The 27259-nt window shown below is 46.6% G+C and overlaps 1 protein-coding gene across 1 annotated transcript in view; it reads left to right on the top strand.

Annotated features, from left to right (window-relative positions):
- The window catches only part of GALNT1 (polypeptide N-acetylgalactosaminyltransferase 1), a 45868-nt gene extending 28504 nt beyond the window's left edge, over window positions 1-17364 (top strand). Inside the window, 10 exon segments of the mRNA XM_077304403.1 lie at window positions 3245-3411; window positions 6346-6553; window positions 7539-7653; window positions 7656-7711; window positions 9001-9118; window positions 10392-10572; window positions 11541-11680; window positions 13436-13534; window positions 14716-14850; window positions 16570-17364. Of these exon segments, the coding sequence (XP_077160518.1) occupies window positions 3245-3411; window positions 6346-6553; window positions 7539-7653; window positions 7656-7711; window positions 9001-9118; window positions 10392-10572; window positions 11541-11680; window positions 13436-13534; window positions 14716-14850; window positions 16570-16716 (1366 nt within the window). The 3' untranslated portion in view covers window positions 16717-17364.
- The last annotated feature ends 9895 nt before the right edge of the window (window positions 17365-27259 follow it).

The raw sequence follows: 27259 nt of genomic DNA, 5'->3' as shown, positions 1-27259 counted from the left end.
CATCACGACCCCATGGACAATGATCCTCCAGGCCTTCCTGTCCTCTACCATTACCCGGAGTCCATTTAAGTTTGCACTGACTGCTTCAGTGACTCCATCCAGCCACCTCATTCTCTGTCGTCCCCTTCTTCTTTTGCCCTCAATTGCTCCCAGCATTAGGCTGTTCTCCAGGGAGTCCTTCCTTCTCATAAGGTGGCCAAAGTATTTGAGTTTCATCTTCAGGATCTGGCCTTCTAAGGAGCAGTGTGGGCTGATCTCCTCTAGGACTGATCGGTTTATTTGCCTTGCAGTCCAAGAGACTCGCAAGAGTCTTCTCCAGCACCAGAGTTCAAAAGCCTCAATTCTTTGACGCTCGGCCTTCCTTATGGTCCAACTTTCACAGCCATACATTGCAACTGGGAAGACCATAAACTTTAGATGAAATTAGTTGGCATGCTTTTTAGGATGCTGTCTAGATTTGCCGTAGTTTTCCTCCCCAGGGGCAAGTGTCTTTTAATTTCTTTGCTGCAGTCCCCATCTGCAGTGATTTTGGAGTCCAGGAAAAGAAAATCTGTTACTATCGCCATTTCTTCCCCATCTATTTGCCAGAAATTGAGAGGGCCGGATGCCATGATCTTCATTTTCTTTATGTTGAATTTCAAGCCAACCTTTGCATTCTCCTCCTTCACCCGGATCAAGAGGCTCTTTAGTTCCTCTTTACTTACTGCCATTAGATCCAGCGTATGTTGGCAATTTGATCTCTAGTTCCTCTGCCTCTTCGAAATCCTGCCTGTACTTCTGGAAGTTCTCGGTCCACATATTCCGTGAGCCTAGCTTGTAGGATTTTGAACATAATTTGCTAGCATGAGAAATGAGTTCAGTGGTGTGGTAGTTTGAACATTCTTTGGTGTTTCCCTTCTTTGGGTTTGCAGTGTAAACTGACCTTTTCCAATCCTGTGGCCACTGTTGAATTTTCCAAATTGGCTGGCATATTGAGTGTAGCACTTTTACTGCATCGTCTTTTAAGATTTTGAATAATTCAACAGGAATGCTGTCACCTCCACTAGCTTTATTGTTGCTCAGACTTCCTAAGTCCCATTTGACTTCACATTCCAGGATGACTGGCTCCAGGTCAGCGACTAACCTCCTTGTGGTTATCAGGGATGTTAAGCTCGCTCTTGTATCGTTATTTTGTATAATTTTGCTACCTTTTTAAAATCTCTTCTGCTTCTATTCGGTCCCTAGCTTTTTGGTCCTTTATCACAGTGGTCCCCAACCCGCGGGCCTGCGGCCCGGTGCCGGGCCACGAAGGCCTTGGCGCCGGGCCGCAGCTCCCTCTTCCCGCCCCCCCCGAAGCGAGAAGGTTGCCAGGCCGCGAGCAAATTGGCCGCTGAAGCGGCCGATTAGCTTGCGGCCCGGCAAGCTTCTTGTTTTGGGAGGGGGGGGGAGAGAAATTTGCCGAGCCGCAAGCTAATCGGCTGCTTTGGCGGCCGATTTGCTGGCGGCCCGGAGGGGCCGGGAGGGAACCGCGGCCACCGGCATGGTGGCGGTGCAAACGCGCATGCACGGACTGCTGCGCACGCGTGTTTGCGCCCCTGCTGGGCGCAAACGCGCGTGCGCGGCTGTCCGCGCATGCGAGTTTGCACTGGGGCTGCCGCGCGTGCGCGGGACCCCGGACCGCCCTCTCCGGCCACTCCGGAGCAGCGGTCCGTGGCAACCGGAAGGTTGCGGACCACTGCTTTATCATAACCATCTTTGCATGAAACATTCTCTTCATATCTCCAATTTTCTTGAAGAGATCTTTGGTCCTCCCCAATCTATTGTTTACTTCTATTTTTTTGCACTGTTCATTTAAGAAGGCATTCTTATCTCTTCTAGCTATTCTCTGGAATTCTGCATTCAGTTGGGTGTATCTTTCTCTTTCTCCCTTGCCTTTCACTTCCCTTCTCTCCTTAGCTATTTGTAAAGCTTCCTCAGACAGCCATTTTGCTTTCTTGCATTTCTTTTTCTTTGGGCTGGTTTTAGTTGCTACCTCTTGTACAATGTTGCGAACCTCTGCCCATAGTTCTTCAGGCACTCTGTCTATCCGATCTAATTCTTTAAATCTATTTGTCACCTCTACTGTATACTCATCGGGGATATGATTTAGTTCATACCTGAGTGGCCTAGTGCATTCCCCTACTTTCTTCAATTTAAGCCTAAATTCTGCAACAAGCTGATGGTCGGAACCACAGTTGGCTCCTGGTCTTATTTTTACTAACTGTATAGAACTTCTCCATCTTTGGCTGCAGAGCACATAGTCAATCTGATTTCTGTGTTAACCGTCTGGTGATGTCCATGTGTAGAGTCGTCTCTTGGGTTGTTGGAAAAGAGTGTTTTCTATGACCATTGTATTCTCTTGACAAAATTCTACCAGCCTGTGCCCTGCTTCATTTTGTACTCCAAGGCCAAACTTGCCTGTTATCCTGGTTATCTTTTGGCTTCCTACTTTAGCATTCCAATCCCCCATGATGATAAGCACATCATTTTTTGGCGTTGCTTCTAGAAGGTGTTGTAGGGCTTCATAGAACTGATCAACTTCATCCTCTTCAGCAGCAGTAGTTGGGGCATAGACCAGGATTACTGTGATGTTGAATGGTTTGCCCGGAGGCTAGTAGGTTCTATTAGAGAGTGTTCTAGCCTGGCCAGGTTTCCTTGCCTCTTCAATGCCACGTCTGCTTTACAAGAGCTATAGCATCTTCTGCTGGTCTTTGGCAGACATGTTTGTACATCATTATGAGTAGCATTTACTGGCAAGGCAAGATGCCCAAGTGGGAAAGGCAGTCCTGCATTCTTTGTTCAAGTGAAGGAGATCATGCCCCACCACCTGGTGAGCCGCTTGCTAGAATACCCATGTGGGCCTGCACAGAAAATCAGTGATGAAAACAAAGTTGCACGTACCTGTAACTGTTACTCATCAAATATCTTCTGTGTAGGCACATGTATTCTCCCTCCTGTCCTCTTGCTTTGGTGGCACTAGAGATACTGAGAATTGGTATGCTGCTGCATGGGGACATGTGATGTCGGGATGAGAACAATTTTTTCCCCATGCACAGCACCCCCTGGGAAATATCTCTAGTCAAGCCTGCTCATGCACAGACCCCATGTGTGCCTGCACAACAGATACTTGAGAAACAACAGTTACAGGTAAGTGAGCCTATCAAAAAAGTGAGATTTAAATTTACAATTAATTTATTACATGCTTGTGTTTTTTTGTGCATTTTAGGTGCAAGACAAAGGTGTATTCTGACAACCTGCCTACAACAAGTGTTGTCATTGTCTTTCACAATGAAGCTTGGAGCACTCTCTTGCGAACTGTTCACAGTGTCATAAATCGATCACCACGACAAATGCTAGAAGAAATTATACTGGTCGATGATGCTAGTGAAAGAGGTAAGAGCTTAGCATTGATCATACTGCACAAATCCAGGCTTCTGTGGCAAAGCTGCAAGGATGAGAAACACGAGTTGGGTTTTGTGCAAGAGTTGGCAGAGGTGATTTCTGTTGATTCTTTTCTCTCCTGCCGATCTCCACAGCACTGTACATACGGTCCACAAGGGTCCCACAATCTTTATGAATGATTCTTCAAGGGATGTGGGGGGCTGCAAAATGAGGGGAGGCAGCTAAAACATGCTGTGATCAGTGCTCCTCTTGCAGTTTTTTGGGATCCATCTCAAAACCAGGACATTTTTATGCACCTGCTTCCCAGTAACTTGCCATTATTCATAAATGAAATTTTCCTTGAAGCAGTTTCTGTGATGGGTATGGAATTTTTATCCAAGAAAATCTATGTTTTTAAGTTAATCAAACTGAAAGATGCAGTCAGTCAGTGCAAACTTTATTCAGATGTTGGTTAAATATTCTGTTTGTAGAGAGCGAATATCAGGCTACTACAAAAATAATTTCCCAAGCTGACAAGAATGTTTTTGATTCTAGCATCAATCAGCTGAATCGAGTGAAGCAAACATTCAGCTTTGCCTGAAGCTTTCTTTGTGTCTAATGTTACATTCCTAGGAAAGTTAATTTGCATAAAATTACACTTTCGCACCAGGAAGTGAAACATTAAGAAAACAAGACATCTTTCTCCGAACATAATTTAGAAGTGTTAATTTTTCATTTACATGAAAACTGTGGCTGAATGCAGATCAGTTGTTGATCACATATGGAAGAAGTCACCAGGCTGTGTCGAAGAGAAGCAGGTGAAGCAGAAGGCAGACTGGTTTTATAGGAAAAACTGTAATTTAGCTCTTTTGCAATATGCTGCATATAGGGAATGTTAAAAAGATTAAACCATTTCCTTGGCTCTTACCGGCTTTGATGCCTGAAAACTAGTTTAACAAGGGGAATGATCCAGTGAATAATAAGCACTTTTAAGGCCTCTTGATTTCAAGGAGAGAGATCTAAAGACATGCCCTGTGGTCTGATGAACTTTAAAGTTCACGAAAGTGCTTGTGCTTAAAGTGATTCATTAATAAAATACCGCTATGATCTACCTGACTTTTACTAGTAGGACTCACAGTAAGTGTCCAAAGAGCTGTCTAGAGCAGGACTCCTCACCCTTCTGGCACATGGGGGCTGCATTAAAGTGCCTAATGCCTAAAGAGGACCACATCTTAAATCAAAATGTGACAAAATATTAACTATTTTGATGAAAAAAAAGCATTCAGAAATGTTCTTTTTTGGAACAGTATTTTACTGTAGAATCCTTTTATCTGTTGTGCAGGCCTCTTGATCTATGCTTGGATTTCAGTTTTCATCTTGGAAAATTTTGTTCACAGGTATATCTTGTACCAAAGATGAACATGCCTGCATCAAATGTGCTTAGGTTGATAAAAAATATCAAGTAGACTAGAATAGAAATCTGTCAGACCACTTTCTTTGTAAATGTGTCTGAGATGATCACTAGCTTGCAACTAGTGAGAATACTTACCTTTCTGGATTCCAGTCACTACCATATGTGACAAATCTCCAGCAAGGATGTATACGGCTAGGTCCTCTCCCCTTCCCACCGCTCTCCAGGCCCATCACTGGCTGTTCTTGTTTTTGTTTTTGGAGGGGGGGGGGTCTGATTGACATGACCATATATAGTCATATCACCTGCTAATTTTTTAAAGATTAACAATAAAAACGCCCACCCAATTGGTGAAACCCCTCTGGGGCCAATGCAAAACGCTGCAGTATACTGTGTAACTGAAGAATCTTACTACACAAGGATTGCTGATGGATGATATGGTGAAATTGTATGGGAAGTGTAATTTCAGTATCTCCTCATTGATTCTTGCAACTACACCAGTTTTACTTCCCACCATATTTCTTACACTTCCATTTATAATGCTTTTCAATTTATCCCAGTTCTATTGATTTGTACATCTTCAAGTATATGTTTTGTACAGCTAGTGCCTTTCAAACTCTGCAGTATACACAGCTTTTCTGTAGTTGGAATACGTCCCTCTGACAAAAATTAGTAGTTGAGCCGTGTCTATAATGTCATCTAATGAGAAAGGAAAAAATCAAGACTTTTTGTCATCGACAACCAGTGATGTATGCAGCGCTTCTAGTTTTTCCGCACTTCTGGTGATTGTAGGTGCAGATAAACTGACACAGTTAATATGAGATACAGGGCTCATTTCTTCCTATTACTTTAACTACACACTTTTCAATACATTTGCCATCAGTCTACCACTGTCAGCAATACATGTAGCAACATGATAGCTGGCCCTCACATTAGACAGGTTCTTTCTTATTCACCCACACCTCTCCTTGATATATTGAGTAGCTCTTGTGACAGGATTGAAAGTGCCTTTTAACATTGTACTCCTTTAATACAGAGACAGTTTCAAGACATCAGGCAAACTCCTTTACCCTTGTTTGAAACAAAGAACATTTGTCATTGAAGACCCATTGCTCATCTGCACAATTCTTTATTTCTTTGAAACAGCACTTTCTTTGGCAGATATAGAAATTTTCGCAGAGCAGCAGTTGCAGTGTGGTATGGGTTCCTGAGGAAGCTAAAAACAATCGGCAATGCACAGGGGATACTGATTTAAAAATACAGTGTTGAAACCTGTGAAAATGTAGACTATGTATAGAAGCAACAAATGTGTACTGGCAGTTTTGATTACAAGTATTGCCAGCTCTTTTCTCCTGTGGGGAAAGGAAAAATAGAAGCCAAGAGACCTTTATGTCCTTTGAGATAAGTGGATAATTCTGTCGTGGTAGTTTTGTTTGAGAATTGATTTAGGTACAAGGAGGCCAGTGTAGAAATGTTGGCCATCTTTTGACAGTGTGCTGCTTGAATGCTTAACTTCATTTTCCTGCATTCTTCAGACTTTTTAAAGAGACCCTTGGAGAACTATGTGAAGAAGTTAAAAGTTCCAGTTTATGTGATTCGAATGGAGCAGCGTTCCGGATTGATTCGAGCCAGATTGAAAGGTGCCGCTGCCTCGAAAGGCCAAGTCATCACATTCTTAGATGCTCATTGTGAATGTACAGTAGGATGGCTGGAACCTCTGTTAGCACGGATAAAAGCCAACAGGTAGTATTTTAGAAAACTTAAGAAAAGCTGCTGTGGAATATTTAGCTAAGTTGTTGGTAACATGTAACTTGAATCTTTGGAAGCATCATTTAAAAGCTTAATTTCAGATATTGTTGATGGGTTCTCACAAAAGGCATAAAATGACACCTAAGTAGAGCTTGTGGATGTCCAGGGCACATGCAACTGGGAAGTTGTAAAAACACTCTTGGGAACTTCAGTGCCCCAGCTCCCGTGCAGGAGCACAAATTGGGGGCGGATGAGGTGCACCAGGCCAAGTGCTCCCCCATGTGGGTACAGGAAGAGGTGGGGCAACCTGCCACAACTAAAACTCCAGCCTGCAGCCTGGCATGAAACCTCCAGTGCATAAATGGTCCAAGAGTGTGTTTCTGTTACAGTGAGAGCACCTTTGCAGCAAAAGGCCTAGCAGTAAAAGAAAAGTTAAAGAAACTTTTAAATGATGAAAACCCCCAAACTATCCTATATATCACCAAATTCTCTGCTACCACCATTAAGATGTAAAAAATTTTTATAGGAAAATAAATCTTTGCACATTGTTATGTTCATATCTTTACAAATGTTATACAATTACTATTTAAATCGTGATTTTATGATTCTTAATTTGAAATGCAGTCAACGTTTTATCTTGTATTTTGATATCCTGGCATTTATTGTAACGGTTGAAATGACTGTAAATAAAGTGTTGTTGTTAGTCAATTTTGATATTTCGTAATGATTTGTGAGTGCCATCCTATGCAGAGATCTATGGAAGTCCTAGACTGGGGTATATCTGCAAAGAATTGCACTGTTTGTAATGTGTTCATTTAAGGAGCTTCCCAGAGAAGATACTCAGTGTTCTAAGAGAGCAAGGAAGACAAATTCCTGTGAGATGCTGATACTTGTATGGCTGCTGTCCTATGAAGTATAGTAAATAATACTTTACATGTTTGCATATCCTTTCTCACAGTTTATCCTCTTCTCTCTTTAGGAGAACGGTGGTTTGTCCCATAATTGATGTAATCAGCGATGATACCTTTGAATATATGGCAGGCTCTGATATGACTTATGGTGGATTCAACTGGAAGTTGAATTTCCGATGGTACCCCCCGTTCCCCAGAGAGAAATGGACAGAAGGAAAGGTGATAGAACCCTTCCAGTCAGGTGAGAGAAGCCAGTCTACTGAAATGTAGGTATCTCTTTGTCCATATCAGTTGCTAAATGAGCCCATTGCTTCTGTGCAGATGCTAATGAAGCATTCAGATGTCAGTTTTACCTGTCATGAAGCCGTAGTGTGCATGACCCAGGTTTATTGCCAGCCTTGCCTGTAACCCCTCTCCCCTTTTTCAAATAACTAGAATTAACCATCCCTCCCTACTTGTAAGAGCCTCTTGTGGCGCAGAGTGGTAAGGCAGCAGAAATGCTGTCTGTCCACGAGGCTGGGAGTTCAATCCCAGCAGCCAGCTCAAGGTTGACTCAGCCTTCCACCCTTCCGAGGTCGGTAAAATGAGTACCCAGCTTGCTGGGGGGTAAAGGGTAATGACTGGGGAAGGCACTGGCAAACCACCCCGTATTGAGTCTGTCAAGAAAACGCTAGAGGGCGTCACCCCAAGGGTCAGACATGACGCGGTGCTTGCACAGGGGATACCTTTACCTTTTACCCTACTTCTAAACCATTGGCATTTATTAATTTAATTGTTTAATTGATTTCACTAGCCTGTTAGAATTAGCTGTGTGCAGCACCCCTCAGGGGATATAGACAGGTTAAGGATTTCATGAAACCCTGGTTGAGAATGCCTGCCTTAAGTATTACAAGGTTGAATGAAAGATCAGCATTAATAAATAGCTGTATTAATCTTTGAAGGCTTCACTCATGTCATAGGCTCAGCTCTCCCCACTAGGGGATCTTCAGGGCAGAGAAATTCTGTTTCGTCTCCTCATTGTATGTACTGTTAAATGTTGCTCACCACCTTGAGCTGGCAACAGGAGGGCGGTATAGAAATGCAATTAATAATAACTAATAATAATCTGGTGACTCGCATACACTTCTGGCCATTTATGAATGGCACAGCTCTTATTTCCACAACCAAACCCCTCTCTCACACACACACAATTTACACACTACATATAGCCAAGTTTTCACAGGAGGTGTGTGCATGTCACTGTCATGGTGATCTAATGCAGTGTGTGTAGTGGGTTGGGAGAGAGGAGAGGAACCTGGGCTCTGAACCCTATGTAAGAAAATGCAAAATGCTTTCTGTTTTGTCAGTCCTTACAGCACCCCTGTAAGTAGACTTGCAGGAGTAGTGATTTGCCTAAACTCCTTCATGAGTTTGGGTGGTTATAAGATTTCACCGTAGAACTCTCCAGTATGTAATCTTAGCCAGTGTACTACATCACATCATTTGTCTTGTTGTGAATTTAAAACTATGTGGGTTTTTTTTTTCTTTCAGAACACCTACAATGGCAGGAGGCCTTTTTTCCATAGATAGGGATTATTTTCAGGAAATTGGAACATATGATGCTGGAATGGATATATGGGGAGGAGAGAATTTAGAGATTTCATTTCGGGTAAATGTATACCTTTCGATTCCATCTATTGTTTCATAGTTGATACTTCCAGTGCATGGGTCTCTGTGTGGATATTGCCAAGGGGTAGATGCCAACAGTGGATAGCATCCTTCAGCATTTTACTATGTAAAAAAGTTGAGGGGTAAGACTGGGCATAGCACTTCCTGGTCACAGTGTAAAGTATGTGCTTTACTACACCTCTTAGAATAAAAACTGTAGGTCACTAGTGGTCACTTCCCCATGGCTGGGTGTGCAAGGGACTGAAGGGGGATTGAAATCAGGGAGCTTGTTTTCGGTGCTCCACTGAAAGTCATTTACTATCCAGTGGCCACAGGCTGCATGCTCAGGACATGGTTTTTCCACTGGGAGATAATATTCAGGCCTCCTTGAGGATTGATAGTGAAAATGCAGGGCATAAAGGAACTAAATAAATTCAGTTTATGCTCAGCTCTACCCTGTATTAAGGCACTACTAGTAACGGCGCAGTCTCTTCTTCCCTTACGTGCATTTATTTATTTAGGAAGTTTTTAATGTACTTCTCCAGAGTCCTGATCAAGGCAGCTTGCTAGTTTTTTTTTTTTTAAAGAACACACCGTAAAATCATAAGTTATCAATATGAGAATAAAATGAGGCATTAAAAACACAACAGGGACACAAAAACAATGTAAAATATCATTTTATTATCTATATATATATATTGTTACCTCCCTGGAGCCCTTGGGGAAGGGTGAGCTATAAGTAAAATCTATTTTTATTATTATTTCTTACTGTTTTGCTGTGTCACTTGGACATCACTTATTCAAGTGATTAAATTGTGGGTTCACAACCACAGGATACAGCAAAGGCCATGAGCTTAGATGGCTTAGAAGGATATTCCTGAAGACAGATTCATGGGAGAAATGTCAATGGTTGCTTGCTGTACAGACTGAACAGAATTGCCATGTTCCCAGTGCTGGGAGGCAAAGTCATGACAAAGTCAGCTGGTTGACACTGTGTAGAAGAGGATGCTGGACTAGATCTGCCCCTGGTCTGATCCAGCAAGGTTGTTTGTGGCGGTCCTATTTCCTTGAGGCGTGTTGCCAGTGTGAGGGGCCAGTGTCCCCCTGCAGAGTGTCCTTGGGTATGCTGAGAGAGGAGCAGCCTACACATCCTGCGAATTAAAGATTTAAATGCGGCCTTTTAACATTTGTATCTTAGGCTTGCTCTCTCTTCTGAAAAATGTTTTGCATTTTCTGTTGAAGTAAATTATCGCCTTCTGTTTTGACATTTTTAGATTTGGCAGTGTGGGGGAACTCTGGAAATTGTGACATGTTCACATGTTGGACATGTTTTTCGAAAAGCCACTCCGTATACTTTCCCGGGAGGCACGGGACAGATTATCAATAAAAATAATAGACGGCTTGCAGAAGTTTGGATGGATGAGTTCAAGAACTTTTTCTATATAATTTCCCCAGGTGAGCAAATAATCCTCATAAAAGTGAAGGAAATAGTGGGTGTTAAATCTGGGACAATCCAGGATTTGAGTCCAACAGCACCTTTAAGACGAACAAAGATTTATTCAAGGCGGGAGCTTTCTAAAGCTCCCACCTTGTATAAATCTTTGCTGGTCTTAAAGGTGCTACTGGACTTTGATTTTGTTGTGCTACTTCAGACCAACACCGGTACCCACTTGGATCTATCCAGGATTTGTTACTTTTCCCCTGAATGCTTTGTGGTGGCTCCAGCAGAGTTTGCCTCTTGACTGTCAAAGGTCTCTAATAAAGATATTTTAAACCTCAGAGGTGCCAGGGTCCCCTTCCCCTGTCTTATGTGGAGACCTTAGACAAAGAGCAAGCCAGCCCCCAGCTCCCTCTGTGGGGGAGAGTAAAAGCATGTCAACAGGACACACGGAGGGGAAGGGAGGCGAAGGAACAGATAGCCATGCAACTGATGGGGCCACCTGCTGCAACTGGAGAAGGGAAAAACCCAAGTTGTCCAGAGTGCAACAGACTGACCAAGCACCATGCACTCTCCATCTGGAAGAGGGAAGCCAGCTGATGTGACCACCTTTAAGCCTGGGCCGGGGGGGGGTCGGGTTGAGCAGCAAAGGGGGAGGAGGATAGAAGGAGAGACCTCGAGAGACAAGACAGAGATGGCTGTTGAGAAGCAGAGAAAGAGAGGGAAAAGTGGGACATCCAGACATCTGAGCCAATGGGGGCGGTGGGGGGGGGGCTAAAAGGGACATCCTGGGCCGTGACTCCTGTGGAAACACCCAAGGACCCAATCAGGGGAATGAGAATTCTTAGCATTGTCTTGGTCCAATGGTCTACCATTATTGCAGCCCCAGTTATCATATGGGGACTGATGAGATTTCAATCTGCTTAATCTGTTTGCAGTCTGTTAAGAGAGTTTTATCGCTAACAGTCTATAACTTTCTCTCCAGGAGTTACAAAGGTCGATTATGGAGACATATCATCACGAGTTGGGTTAAGACAGAAGCTGCAGTGCAGGCCTTTTTCTTGGTACCTAGAGACTGTTTACCCCGATTCCCAAATTCCACGCCACTATTTCTCTTTGGGAGAGGTAAGAAAATGAAGTGCAAAAGTCTCGGAAGATCACCATTTGTCTAACTTTGCTCACGTAAAAAGCTTTAACGTTTGGCAAAATGGGATTGAAGCTGCTCTATTTTCTTGGTGATAAATTGACCAGTAATGCTATAATTTCAGTGTCTGTGTAGATTGTTAGGGCAGACATAATTTAAGATGTTGAGGGAAATTCTCTGTCAGCAGAAAACTGCTAGTTTACATGATATGCACAGAGCTTTTCGCGAATAGTCTTGATATTTAAATAATAGAGCGAAGGTTAATTTCATTTATTTTATTTTAGAAATATACCCTTAGGTAAAGATAGAATAAGGTGGTTTTCAGCATTAAAAACATAAAAGTGTTGTAAAGCACAGCAAAAACAAAACAGACAAATAGCATTCCTGAAGCCAGATACACTTAGGGGGTGTGTGGCTGTTTCAGCTCTGGGTAAGGTGTGGGGTAGACAAGAGCACCTCAGCCTGTGCTGCTGCAGGGGCAGGCAGGATTGAGCCCCATGGGGTCTTGAAATGGCCTTTAGTTTGCCCCCAAGTTCCCTGTCACCATCAGCTCAGCTTTGCATTCCTTTAAGCTTGTTTATCCAAGTCCTGAGTCCAGATGTTCATGCAAGGAAACTATTTCCTGTTCTCCTGTGAGAAAATAGACTGTCTTTTGGGCTCCGTTTCGGTGGTGAAACCCTAAGAACATTGAGACGTGGCTAGAGTTCCCTTGTCAGGGGCAGAGACAGCAAGAGAGCTCTTTGGTTAAATGGCATTCTTTGCTTGCTGTGGGTTTGTGGGGGAGCGGTCGCATTCAGTATGTCTGATGGGAACCAGAGTGCTCTGCCCTACTCTGGCTTTGTTCAGCCGGGCTGCATGTACACAGGAGTCCTCCCTGTCCTCTGCTGAGCCCTCCTGCCCACAGAGCTGTAAAGCCAGAAATTGGGGGGAGGGGATTCAGGAGTCCTCACTGCCCCCCCATGCCCACCCACCCGCCCACCCACAGAACCATAAGACAGGAATCAGGTCGAGGTGTTGAAGAGTCCACCCCACCTCCACCCTCCCACCAAGCAGTCATGGGAATTGTTGGGTGCATGAGAACGCTCTGCCTCCCAACCAGGGAGTCCTATGGGGAGTCATGGCAGTCGTTTCCCCCCAAGATGGCAATGAGGCGGACAGGTAGCTGCCGGGGTTATGGGGGAGGGATTTGGCTGGGAGACATGCTGGCCTGGCAGTGGCAGCAGTGGCAGGGGAGGGGCTCCCTTCACTGGTCCCCACTTGTCCTCTTTATAGGCCTATTTAGTGTCAGTTTAGTGTCAGTTGTTGGGGCCTCTTTATTGCCTGTACCTCTCTCCTTTTCTCTCGCCACAACCTTTCCTTTATTTATATTCCTTTATTTACTTCATTTATACCTTGCCTTTCTCCTTTTCCACTGTTTTTCTCCATTCTGTGCTCACAACAACCCTGTGAGGTAGGTTAAGCTGAGAGACCGGGAGTGGTCCAAGGTCACCCAGTGAACTTCCGCGGCATGACTGGGGATTCAAACAAGCCTGACTCTTTCTATTGCACTGTGCTGGTGTCCTGAGTGCAGCAAGGGAGAAGGCATGGCGGGGAGTAAGCCAGTGGGGCAGGATGGGCAAAGGGATACAAAAACTAGCTTGCTTAGAACTATCCAGGGCTGAGAGTTGTAGAGTATCTGGTATAATAAATATGTTCAGCAAGTAAACTGGGCTTGGTTATTTTCTCTTTGTCTTCAGATACGAAATGTGGAAACAAATCAATGTCTGGATAACATGGCAAGGAAAGAAAATGAAAAAGTTGGGATTTTTAATTGTCATGGAATGGGTGGTAATCAGGTAACAATATAAAGTCCTTTTAAAAACTTGCCTATACCCTAGATTAAAAACTTTTCACTTTTTGAAAGTATATCTTTCATTGCAGTGAAGCACTAATGGCCTGATGTTTAGGGAACCATTCCGAATTCCTCTAGTATTTGCCTTCAGAGTTTATGTCAGAAATGGGGCTTAGGAAAAGCTCTTTAGCTGTAATGCATTTTTGAACAAAAAATTACTTGGCTCCATAGCCAAGTAATGCTGGCTGCTCAGTTTTCGACTAGCTTCTTAGAGGAGCTTTTAGCTTCCATTTGATTTGGTTAAAATCTCTTACGTACTGCCTGTAAGCCTGCAAACTTGACCTTGTGGAAAAAGAAAAGGTGTTTGTGTTATAGGGTATTGAGCCTTTGTTTGTTTGTTTGTTTATTTATTTATTAGATTTTTTTTACCCGTCACTCCCAGCGGCTCGTGGCGGGTTACAAGTGACTGTATAAAATCTTTCTAGAGATATTTGCCCAGAAAGGTCATTTCCTGTGATAACCGTATGATCTTAGGGAACCAAACCATTCTGCTGGATCAGACGACCAGTCCACCTTTTCCAGCATCCAGTTTCAGGCAGAGAACCAGCTCCTAATTTTGCCTTCTGGCACTGGATATTCAGAGCTCCCTGACGGAGCCTGGTGGAACAAGCTCCCGGAAGAGCTAAGGGCCCTGACAGAGCTAACACAGTTCCGCAGGGCCTGCAAGATAGAGCTCTCCCGCCAGGCGTTTGGTTGAGGCTGGGGTGAGGATTGACTGGAGTTACGATCTGGGGGTCCCATACCGGACCAGTATCCATTCTATTAAGATCTTGACTTGGTCCTCGGTTGGGACCAGCTGAGTTAGATGCACCGTCATCTTTATGACTGCTGTTTTTATGATGAATATATTATGTTTTAATGGTATTTTACGGGTTAGGCTTTTTATGGTTTTATTTTGTAAGTGGCCTTTGTCAAGAGAGGCAGGGTATACATTCAAAAATAAATAAATATATAGACGTGCAGGTTTCTTTGATTGATCATGGATCATGGATTGATCCATGAATCTGAACTCCTCCTTTAAGACCAATGAATCAGTAATCATGGAATAATAATCAAACACTTCTGTCTCTTTCGTTCTTATTGCTTCTTAAATTTTAAGATGACCATATTTTCTGTTCTGTCAAGGTTTTTTCATACACAGCCAACAAAGAAATTCGAACAGATGATTTGTGCTTAGATGTCTCAAAATTGAATGGCCCGGTCACAATGCTCAAATGCCATCACTTAAAAGGCAATCAACTTTGGGAATATGATCCAGTGGTAAGCCTTCAAATTTCTGCAGGTCGTGACTTAAAAAAATCAGTAAATGTTAGATATTTTTTCATATTCTGTGTATTTATAATTCTGTGTATTATGTGTTGTTCAGAATAGGGAATGTTTAGATATTTATGGTCTGCTTTTTTCCCTGGTGAGGACCCAGACGTGTTTATGACAATACAAAACTGCATTATGAACAACCAAAAATAGCCATCTGTTCTGTGGTTGGTCCTTCGGCCACACCTAAGGTTTAAATTTGGGAATCTCAGCTAGGGGAGGTTTCTTCCAGATCTTCCCTCTTGTGACACAAAACCATCTGTTCCTCATAAGGGCAGCTCTTAGAATCATTGCTTGCAAGTGTTGGAATGAAACAGAGGGGTTTGGGCGGTGCATGGGAGGCATTTTGTTCTCTTATTGCATGATTTACAAACATTCATATAAACTGGAGCAGTATTCTTTCAATTTAATATTAAGACAAGCCTGATGTTCTCCTACTACTCTGCCATATGTACCTAGAATCATAGAGTTGGAAGAGACCTCCAGGGTCTTCTAGTCCAACCCCCTGCACTTCAGGGAACTCAGAACTACCTGCCTATCCACAGTGACACCAATTACAGGCCCAGATGCTGCCCCCCCCCCACTAAAGTCTCCCTGGCCAGTCTGGATGAAATTCACTTCCCTACTCCATAGTAGTAGAAATGTCCAAGCACCATCACAATCCCTTCTTCCCACCTACTCACAACCTGCCTATATTCACAGAATCAGCATTGCTGTTAGATAGCTATCTAGCCTCTGCTTAGAAACTTCCAAAGAAGGAGAACTGAGGAAGTCTGTTCTACCGAGGAAGTGCTCTGTCAGGAACGTCTTCCAGATATTTAACCAAAAATGCTCTTGAATGAATTCCAACTCATTGGTTCTGATCCGACCCTCTAGGGCAGGGGTAGTCAAACTGTGGCCCTCCAGATGTCCATGGACTACAATTCTATTAATGCTGGCAGGGGCTCATGGGAATTGTAGTCCATGAACATCTGGAGGGCTGCAGTTTGACTACCCCTGCTCTAGGGCCACAGAAAACTGCTCCATCCTCTTGAAGACGGTTATCTATGCCTGTGTGTGTCCTCAGTAACCAAAACTTTTAGGGCAGACATGATCAGCTAATGTACGCTTTGCTCATCAACCTAGTAAAAGCTCTTTTCGACTTACCTGGTCAGCCATTTAACATAGCAGTATAAGCATCAACTGTTTTAATATTGTTTGAACTCCAGTGATTCATTGGTGATTCAGTTTAAGTTCTTAAATTTTAAGGGCATGCTTCACAGTCCATGGAATTACCTGGCTCACTCCTTCTGTAGATCAGAAGGAGTCTTTCAAATAAGATTTGGTGTCTTGGATGCAGCCTTTCCATATTGGAGCAAGTTTTTAAAAGTCAACTGCAGTAAGAAGGAGTTCCAAGAGACCATGTCGGATGTCCAGCTGGCCACCCAGTCCTCTCCTCCTCTGACAGTCTCAATACTTTGCCCGCAGGTGTTATAGCTTGCATGTGTGTCTGAGGTCCAGTCACGTAACAGCAAACCATGCCCTGTCTGAACTTGACCGCCTTACCCAACCATTTTAGGCTGAAACTTACCAATGACATGACATTTGCTTCAGATGTCTCTGAGCTTCTCTGTAAAACCCTTCATTCTTCTCTCTCTCTCTCCCTGCCCCCCCCCCCCCATGAAGAAATTAACCCTGCTGCATGTGAACAGTAACCAGTGCCTGGATAAAGCCACGGAAGATGACAGTCAGGTGCCCAGCATCAGAGACTGCAATGGCAGCCGTTCTCAGCAATGGCTTCTACGTAACGTTACCCTTCCGGAAACGTTCTGAGGAGGAGGATTGACTGGGCTACCTCAGCAAGCATCACAGGCTGCAGCCCTCTGCGGCAAGCAACGGCTGCGTGGCGTCCCAGCCGCTGGGACAGACTCTTCTGCATCTCCAAGAGCGGCGAGCGAGCCGGGGCGTGGAGCAGATGAATACTTGTGAATTGGAACACTGATGTTTACAAGTTTCGAAAGACCTTTCATCCACCTAATATAGAACGCTTGGACAGGCAGGAAATAACCAAGGGGAGGTGCTCTCGGGAGAGGGGCATTAACCTAGTTTGCTTGTACAGTGGTCATCTTGGCCGAAAGTGCTGTCCTGAAGATTGTTGCATCATTAATAACCAAGGTATCAAACTTAGAGACAAAAACAACATCACAAGATTAAAAAAAAATCATTAATCAATGAAATGTGTACACAGGGTTTAGATGCAAGACAAATAGAACTATAAAAGTACAATTTGTAATACTTAAAGCATCAAATTTATATGTAGATTTTTTTACTTCAGTGGAAAAAAATATTCAAGTGAACAACAACTTTATGTTCAACTGCGTGGTAGTTCATTAATATATTTTTCCTCCCCTGATGGGTCTGAAATTATTTTGGGCAAAAGCAAAATTGTGAGCATAAATAAAATTGGGTCTTTGAATGTCAGTTCAGTGCGTTTTCTTCCTGGTTGTCTTATTATTTGCCTGAAAAGATAAGGTTTAGCGGCCTTTGTGATTCGCGGTTTCGTTTGTATCTGGGCTGGGCCATCTTTTGATCCTGTGTCACCGGTTCTTAAAGAATGACTAGGGCATTTCCAATGGGAGATCACTTGACAGTGCTTGCATGAGAAGCTGTGAAGTTGTTCAACTCAGCCGCATGGGGGTTCTCCATCTTTCCACCTGTTAAGGTGCTGTCAGCTGGAAGGAAGCGCCTCTGCTAGTGAGATGGACCCATTTGCTTCAATATCACATACCACTGTGGTGCAGACTGTTTCCATTGCAATCTTGTGTGTATCAGTGCATACATACTGCCCAAGAGCTCCCCAGTTCTGGATAAAGAGAATCACTGGGATTTTTTGGCTACCACATCAGGATTTTTGTCTCTCCACTAATCAAATGCCCAAGTGTGGACATTTTAATGCTCGGAAAGGATCAGGCCTAACAGATGTTAAACCTGGTACTAATGCCCCAATTGCGCTTCACGCCCCCTCTTGGCTTGCTCCTTAAAGAGTGTGATTGTTAAACAGTTTGGTTTGCTACTTCTGGAATTGCTCTCTCTGTTTAATTTCCATGTTTTGCACGGTACCAATCATAACAGGTGATGCCTTTACCCTTTTGCCAACGTGTCGGGCAACTACAGTTGACTATATTCCAATGTCCCCTGGCTTATTGAATTTAGTATAGAATTTTGAAGTTGTTAATTGTCCTTGGAGTGACCATTGTCCATTGAGACTGTCATCACTAAACATGATCACTATAATCATCATCATTGCTGAACATAAAGTTGAAGTTGCATACAGCCAACTCACTCACTACCTGATTGGCCCTCCCTGGGGGTGTGCTGCAAATAGGGCGAGAGCACTCTGCCAATGAGGCTAATCAGTTCAAATTGCACTCTGCTCAGTCAGTTCAAATTGCATGCAGACAACCCACTCCCTACCCGATTTGACCTTCCTGAGGGTATGCCACCAATAGGGAGAGAGCACTCTGCCATTGAGGGCCAATCATGGGGCTTATCTGTCATCTTCCTCTTCCTGCTGCTTGCCAGGCGGAAAAGGTGCTGGTCTCTCTGAAAGGCCCTGATGCTGGTAAGTTGTTTCATCCTCAGCCTCTTTCTACCCTCTATCTTCCCCAGGCAAGGAAGGGAAGCCAGCTGTTTTCTTTGTCTCCAGTGTTGGTCTCAGGTTTCAGTGCTCTGCTGGAAGGAAGCATAGACAAGCTGCCAGGGAGGCAGAGAGAATCAGTATTTCAAAAACAATACTAAGGGACAGATATAATGCAATGAATGTCTTAACTTGGTCCAGTGAGTTAAGGGTTCTTTCAGGCAGTCCAAGGGCCTCAGCAGAAAGAGCAGGTCACAGGTTGTGTCCATAACCCAGGCCTCCCAGCCTCAAGTTAATATAGACTGTCAGCAGCCTCTCAGTCATCACTCTGATGACTCACTGTTTTCTGCAGTCAGCAACTGTCTTGCTAACATGTTGTGGTGCCTTTTAGACTGGAGCTGTTCTAGCACATAGCTGGCATTGCTTAATTGGCTCAGGTGAGCCAGATGGGCTGACAAGGCAGGGAGCTGCAGCTGGAGGCTGGGCAGAGGAATGAAGAGCTGCTGCAACAACTTTTGAATCTAAGCCCTGAGAGGTGGGGGTGGGTAGGAAAAAGCCCTGGTTTGTTTGCAGCTCCATTTCCTCCTGCTGGTCAGAGCTCTCTGCCTGTTGAACATCTGGCTGGTCTAAGCTCTCATCCAGCTGAAGCTTGGGTGAAACTGGGAGCTCCTGGTAAAGAGGAGTCTTTCCTAACAGGACCTGGGCTCACAACACCTCCCCAGGGCCCTGCAGCTGACCATTAGAGTGCTCTTTGCTATCCCCCACCTTTTCTCAGAGGGGATCCAGCAGCCTTCTCCACCCAGCCATGCCTTTGGGAGATATGGGGGGTTGGAAGAATGCAGCCCACCCACCACCATGGCTACCTAGCGTTTGGGGGATTGGGGAGGGGGAGAAAGTAGCTTTCCCCAAGCAGCCTGGCCTTCAGGAGATGTGGGGGTGGGTGGGTAAGAGGCAGTCTCCTGTGGCCTTCCCCCACCAAGCTTGGGCTCTAGGAGATGTGGGGAAGGGGCTGGAAGGAGGCATCCCGTACAGCCTTTCCTGCCTGGCCTGCCCTTTGGGCATGAGTGGGAAGGAGGCAGCCCATTCCCTCTGGTCTTCCCAGAGCAGTCTGGCCTTTGGGAGAGGTGGGGGCGGGTGGGAAAGAGGCAGCCCCTGTGGCTTTCACCACCCAGCCTGGGCTTTGGGAGATGTGCAGGAAGGGGTGGGAAGGAGGCAGCCCCCTCCCCACGGCCTTTCCTGCTTGGCCCAGCCTTTGGGAAATGTGGGGAGGGGAGGAAGGTACCTGCCTGGCCTTTGGAAGATGTGGGGGATGGGGCAGTGGGGACCTGTATAAACACCTGTTTGGGGGTGGGGGTAGGAGGGCCAGGTCTTGAGATTTAAGAGACTGCCACTCATTAACCACTTCACCCCACTGGGTCTCAAGACTGGGTGATGGAGGGAGGGAGGCCAGAATCCTGGAAGGTCACAGTGTGTGTATTGTGCTAGCACCCGTTGTGTTTCTGGGTGCAACGGGCTTTGCCTGCAATATAATATATGGTCATGTCAACCTGCTCCCCTCAAAATAGCCAATGATGGGCCTGGAGGGGGTGGGAAGGGGAGGGGCCCCAGCTGGGCATGGACACAGCTGTGCTTCCCAACCCTATTCTGCATGATTCCGCCACTTTTGGGGTTTCTCAAAGCCAGTTTGGTATCGTAGTTAGGAATGCGGACTTCTAATCTGGCATGCTGGGTTCGATTCTGCACTCCCCACATGCAGCCAGATGGGTGACCTTGGGCTCGCCACGGCACCAATAAAGCTGTTCTGACCGAGCAGCGATATCAGGGCTCTCTCAGCCTCACCCACCCCACAGGGTGTCTGTTGTGGGGAGAGGAATGGGAAGGCGACTGTAAGCCACTTTGAGACTCCTTCAGGTAGAGAAAAGTGGCATCTAAGAACCAACTCTTCTTCAGTAATCTCAGGGCTCTCTCAGCCTCCCCTCCCTCACAGGGTGTCTATTGTGGGGAGATGAATGGGAAGGCGACTGTAAGCCGCTTTGAGACTCCTTCGGGTAGAGAGAAGCGGCATCTAAGAACCAACTCTTCTTCTCCTTCAGTCATCTCAGGGCTCTCTCAGCCTCCCCTCCCTCACAGGGTGTCTGTTGTGGGGAGAGGAAAGGGAAGGCAGTTGCCCTGTCACCAACTGTTCACATCAGTGTCCGGTTTTTCTTTTTAAAGTTAGTTCCTGATTCTGCCTTGCTTCCTGGAAGGGCAGTTCCTCTTTCAATTCTACACAAGCACCTATTAAAGAGAGGGGGAATTTGGGTGACTTTGCAAGAGGCAGCGGGGGCGGGGAAGCCACGCTGAGCAGCCATCTCTAGCCCTTAATTCAGACACAGAAGCTTCATGAAAAATCTCTTGGCTCAGTCATATGGGCAGAAATGTAGCCAAGCTGTCCCTTGAGGAAGTAAATGCTGGAATTTCCCAACTGGGGAAGAAGGCCATATGACGTGGAGGTCATCAGCGCTTGGTGTTGTGGCTGAAGACCTAAAGTTCCCTGAATACCAAGGCCTTCTTTCTGAGGATGGAAACCGTGATCTCTTTTGTCAAGCATAGATTTAGAAAAGGCCGAATGGCCTTGAGTGGTGACGGTCACCCAACTGACGGTCACCCTTTCTCTGCTGGAGGTCATAACATGCTATTTAAAAACACAGGGCTAGAAGGGACACTAGAGGTCTAGATGTCAAGGTAGTGGGTCAGTAGTTGCCTGTCGGGGATCAGAGTGGACTTGACCATCCACTGTTTTCACAGTTGTAAACTTCATGCATGGATTCACACGCACGCCATGTTTCTCTCCGTTGGCTTCCTTGACTGAGTCAATGTTGCGTGTTCCTCTTTTCCTTCTGCCTTCAACGTTTCCAAGCAGTATTGGCTTTACCAATGGCTTGTCTTCTCATAATGGCCCCAAGTCATGATAGGCCCGTGTCATCCCTGTAGCTTTTAGTGACAGTTCAGGCTTGATTTAATGTGGAATCTACTTATTTGTCTTTTGGGCTGCCCACAGTCTCTGTCAAGTTCTCTTCCGACACTACATTCCAAGTGGAACCATTTTCTTCTTCCTGTCACTTTTCCTCCCCGTCCGACTTCCGCACCAGACATGGTCAAGGGCGATATTATGGCATGGAGTCTCTAGGCCAGGGGTAGTCAAACTGCGGCCCTCCAGATGTCCATGGACTACAATTCCCAGGAGCCCCCTGCCAGCGTTCGCTGGCAGGGGGCTCCTGGGAATTGTAGTCCATGGACATCTGGAGGGCCGCAGTTTGACTACCCCTGCTCTAGGCCTTTTGTCCCATACCCTCAGCCTCATCAGCCCTCTTGGACAGCCACAGGCCGTCTGACCCCACTTGGGAAGGGCACACCCGCCCCCCCCTTCCTGACCGTGCCCTCAGGGAGACCTCTGTCTGCCGCCTCAAGTCCCGCTTCATGCATCAAACTGGCCTCTGTCTTTGGTCTCAGGGGTGCTGTGGGGCTCTGCTGCCATTTAAGTCACCTCCTGTTCCGAAGATTAGATCAGTTTAACAGCATGATTAAAAACCTCCCGTTTCCTAACAGGCCTCTTTCAAAAGGAATAGATTCCTTCTGCGTAGGTTTCTGGTGTGCGCCGAGCAAGCTGCAGGCTGTGTGCACAAGGAAAACGCACATGACGAAAAATGGAGCTTCTCACCCAAAGGTTGTGAATGAAGCAAGATCAGAGGCTGCCCAGTGGAAGGGTACAAAATTGGGTTATTAAAAGTGAACATGTTACTATTGCAAGTGTTACATCCAAACTTAGAACAGCTTAAAGCTGTCAAACAGAGCCTGACTGATGGGAAAGGAATGAAATTCACAGGGTAATTTATGGACTCTCAGATCTGGAAGGGCCATCTAGTTCAACTCCCAGCTCAGGGCAGGATCGGCCCAGAACCTCCCCCACAAGCTTGAAGGCTGCCATGTGTGCGTTTGTGTCCGCACACCACTTTCCTAGGCAGTTCCCTCTTTCTGCTGCATGGTTTCCACATGTCTGTTGACTTTCCCCTCCCCCAAGAGGGGATTTATGCGGTGCCGTTTCAGTGATTTCACCAGCAGAGCGCAGGCAATCTGGAGCTAACCAAATAAAAATAATATTTCCTGTCAGCCACACTGCGGGTCGATCCCAGCTGGAAATACAGTCTGTCAGCTGGACCCACAAACTTCCCAACTCAATAAATAATAGAACTATTTTCTTTTCCCCTAAATATATAAAAAGGAGACACAAAAGGCCCCATGAAAGATTTGGGAGCCAATGCATGCATCGTGTCTCCCCCCCCCCCCCTGCAGATACTCGCAGATACAGCGTTGAAGGAAGAGGGGAGGGGAGGGGAGGGGAGGGGGCTCCCCAGGTTCCATCCTGATGCGTGATGCTCTGAGTCTTTAGAGGGGGGCTCCAAACCGAGAGCCCAGGTTTGAAAGGGGGTCAGGTGGAGGGCAAGCTTTTCAGATCACGAAAGGAAGATGGCTGCAACCGGCTCAGGTGAAGGGTCTGATCTGTGTCACATAGACCGTTTATGCACTGGAGGTTTCATGCCTGGCTGCAGGCTGGAGTTTTACTCAGGGCAGGTTATCCCACCTCTTCCTACACCCACATGGGGGAGCACTTGGCCTGGTGCACGTTGTCTGCCCCTGATTTGTGCTCCTGCACAGGAGCTGGGGCAGTGAAGTTCCCAGTGCATAAACGATCATAGTGAAACATGTTTCCTGTCCCCCCCCCCCCCCTGGAAATCAGCTCCTCTTCTTTTCCCTGTTATCCTTTCAACAACATCCCTGTGAAGGAGGTTGGGCTTGCACAGTGTGACTAGCCCAAGGTCACCCAGCAAGACCTCTAGGTTGGCTAACTCCAGTCTGGGAAAGTTTTGGAGATTTGGAGACAATCCCAATGGGAGGGAGAATTGGGGGTGCAATTTTGTCTCGAATCTAAGGCATACCATAGACCGGGGGGGGGGGGGGCTATGGTTCTCCAAAATATCCATGGACTATAATTACTATGAGCCACTGAGCATGCTGTCAGGGGCTCATGGTTATTGTAGTCGGTGGACATCTGTTGGCAGAATTGAGAGGGTTCAGAGGAGAGTGATGAGGCCTGGGGACCAAGCCCTAGGAGGAGAGGCTGAGGGACTTGGGAATGTTCAGCCTGGAGAAGGGGAGGCTGAGAGGGGACAGGATGGCTCTCTTGAAGTATTTGAAAGGGTGTCACTTGGAGGGTGTCACTTCCTGTTGGCAGCAGAGGAGAGGACCTGCATGAATGGCCATAAACTACATGGAGAATGATATTGGGAAAAATTAAATCAGAATAGTTCAGCAGTGAGATGAACTGCCTAAACTCCCCCTCACTGGTGGTCTTCAAGCAGTGGCTGGACAGATCCTTCTCCTGGATCCTTCATTGAGCAGGGGGTGGGGCTAGATGGCCTGCATGGCCCCTCCCCACTCTAAGATTCTAGGAGTCTAGTTCAGCAGGGGAAGGGGCTGCCTAAGGAGGTGGGGAGCTCCCCCTCACTGGCCGTCTTCAAGCAGTGGCTGGACAGATCCTTATCCTGGATCCTTCATTGAGCAGGGGGTGGGGCTAGATGGCCTGCATGGCCCCTCCCCACTCTAAGATTCTAGGAGTTTAGTTCAGCAGGGGAAGGGGCTGCCTAAGGAGGTGGGGAGCTCCCCCTCACTGGCTGTCTTCAAGCAGTGGCTGGACAGATCCTTATCCTGGGTGCTTGAGGGTGATCCTGCACTGAGCAGGGGGTGGGACTAGATGGCCTGGATGGCCCCTTCCAACTCTAGGATTCTAGGAGTCTAGTTCAGCAGTGGAAGGGGCTGCCTAAGGAGGTGGGGAGCTCCCCCTCACTGGCCGTCTTCAAGCAGTGGCTGGAGAGATCCTTATCCTGGGTGCTTGAGGGTGATCCTGAACTGAGGAAGGGGTGGGACTAGATGGCCTTCATGGCCCCTTCCCACTCTGTGATCCTACGGTCTCCAGTTTGGCCACCCTGCCATAGACTTTGAAGCTGTGATTTTGTCTGCAATCTGGAGGTCAGCTTTAATTCTAGATGAAGGCCAGGCTTCCCCTGGAGGTTGGCAACCCTACTTTCATGGCAGAGTAGAGATCTGAATCCAGGTCTCCCAGATCCTAGTTGAACAGCTGCACTGGGTATGCTCTGGCTGTTGAAAGAGGGATCCCTTCTTTCACACCATCAAAGCCAGCTGCCCTCTTTGCCAGGTGCAGATTTCACGTTATGCTTTGTGTGAAGAAGTGATTGTTTGGGGAAACCTGCATGCATGCCAGGCTTGCCAACTCTGGGTTTGGAAATTCCTGGAGATTTGGGGTGAAGCCCTTGGGAAAGCAGTGTTTAGGGAGGGGGGAACCATAGAGTTTACCCTCCAAAACATCCACTGACCCCGGGGGAATGGAGCTCTGTGGTCTGGAGGTGAGTGGTCATTCTGGGAAGTCTCCAGGCCTGCCCAGGAGATCCACAACCCCAAGCAGAAGTCTGGAAAATTAGGCAGCCCCAAAGATCTGTAAAGCAGGGGTGGCCAAAGCGTGGCCTCCAGAGGTCCATGGACTAGAATTTGCACAAACTCTGCAGGGCTCACGGGAACTGGAGCCCATGACCGTCTGGAGAGCTACACTTTGGCCACCGCTGCTGTAGAGGCTGTGTTCATTTCCCATTTACACCAGCAGGAGGCGCAACCATCTCCTCCGTGTGATCCCAAAGAAAGAAGCCAAAGTGCTCTCAGGCTCAGCTGCTCCTCTCCTGTCCACCCCAGCCCCTGGGGCCACATTTATTTCTCAAAAGGAAAAATCAGCCCAGTGAAACATTTTTACTTATGTAAATTTTTATTCTATTATATAAAGCTTTAGCTAGCTATAGATATACCGCCCCCCCCCCGCCCCCGTTGCTCAGGGTGGCTTACAATGAAAGGTGCTCATGGCACAGTGGGTGCCAATTTCTGGGAGATTCCTGGCCTTAGGGAGGTCCACCTGGCCTCGACATGGGCCAGGGCCTTTTCAGTCCTGGCCCCGACCTGGTCGAACGAGCTCCCGGGAGAGCTGAGGGCCCTGATGGAGCTATCACCATTCTGCAGGCTCTGTACGATGGAGCTCTTCGGCCAGGACTTCATTGGAAGCCTTCCAGGGCAAGGAAGATCGAGCGCCCCTCCCCGAGCCACCCAGTACATCGGGTTGCCCCTCACTAACCCCCAGAGGCGCAGAGTGGCCCATGGAGTGGGAAGGGAGGGGGGACAATACTGCCGGCAGGACAGGTTGACGTAACTGGATTTGGATTGTTTTATGTCTAAGGGGATTTTGCTGTGGGGCTTTATGTCTGTAACCTGCCATGAGCCCTCTTTTACAGGAGTAGTGGGTCATAAATCACATTATAAACAAACAAACCAAACAAGGAACACCGTTATTTGGAACTATTTTGACAAAGAAATCCTGCCTCCAACAAATGCATTTGGGGCTGGAAGGTTTCCTGAAAGCCATTGCGAGGAGAAGCCAGAGAGGGATGCTTTGGGTTAGGGCAGGGGTAGTCAAACTGCGGCCCTCCAGATGTCCATGGACTACAATTCCCAGGAGCCCTTGCCAGCATTCGCAGGCAGGGGCTCCTGGGAATTGTAGTCCACGGACATCTGGAGGGCCGCAGTTTGACTACCCCTGGGTTAGGGCCTCCCCCCTCCCATTCCCTTTGCCTGTTTGCTTTTTGTCAAGAAAAACATTATGCTTTGCTACCATCTAGTGGCGGTAGTAAGTATTGCCCATAGTTGACGCAACTGCCTCCCCAGCCCTTGTCTTTTATGTCTTTTATGTGTAGGCTTGCTATGATCACAAGGAGGCGTGAGCAAATACAGTGTTTCCTGTGGTTGTCACTGACTGTGAGTGGGGCTGTTGTCGTGAAGTGTCCCCCAGGGGACTCAGGGTCTCCTTTGCTTTGGGCTAGGGAGGGCAGCTCCTTCTCCCCCACTGGCAAGGAACGGAGAGGTAGGGCTTCCCGGTCCAGTCTGGGAAACTCCTGGGGACTTTAGTGGGGTACAAGCCCCATCCATTCTCTCCAGGGGACCTGATCCCTGTATTCTGGAGAGGAGCTGGAATTCCCAGAGTCCCACCTGGAGGCTGGCATCTCTAGATCACCTTCCAAGTCAGAGCATCAAAAAGAGAAAAACATACACATTTGCAGGGAGGGGTCAGAATCTAGAGTTACTTAATTATTTTTTAAATATCGCCTTCCCCTCTGTGAACTGGTCTCCTTGGCCCTTTTGGCTCTCTTCCTTCAAGAAACTTCATGTAAGGAGCCGAGGTGGGGTTTGGTTACGGAAGGCCCTGCGTGGCTAACTACCCCAGGTCAAAAGAGGGAGATTTCTGCGCTGCTCCTCTGAATCCAGGAAGCAGAATGCTCTTTCCACATCCTTCTAAGCACACCTGCTTCCGTCTCTGCTTAGAACCGGGCAGGAGGGTCCTCTGGGCAGCTGCCGCAGGAGAAGGGGCTCAGTTGCGGTTTCTTGCACATTCCAGTGAGGTCCCCGCATGACTTCCAGGGTGATCTGGAAAAGGCGTCAGGGTGATGCTCTGGTTTGGGGGCAAAACTCTACGACAGAATTAGCTTCTACCATGGAATTAGCTTCTTGCAAAAATCGGAGGGCCACCCCAATGTCCCTGACGTGCCTGTATCACTTCTGGGTCATGCTGAAATCAAGCAGGCACGTGGC

This window comes from Paroedura picta, chromosome 11 (genome assembly GCF_049243985.1).
Source record: "Paroedura picta isolate Pp20150507F chromosome 11, Ppicta_v3.0, whole genome shotgun sequence".
NCBI classification, from domain to species: Eukaryota; Metazoa; Chordata; class Lepidosauria; order Squamata; family Gekkonidae; genus Paroedura; species Paroedura picta.
The sequence above is the reverse complement of the archived record's forward strand: the minus strand, read 5'-3'. Positions and strand labels throughout refer to the sequence as shown.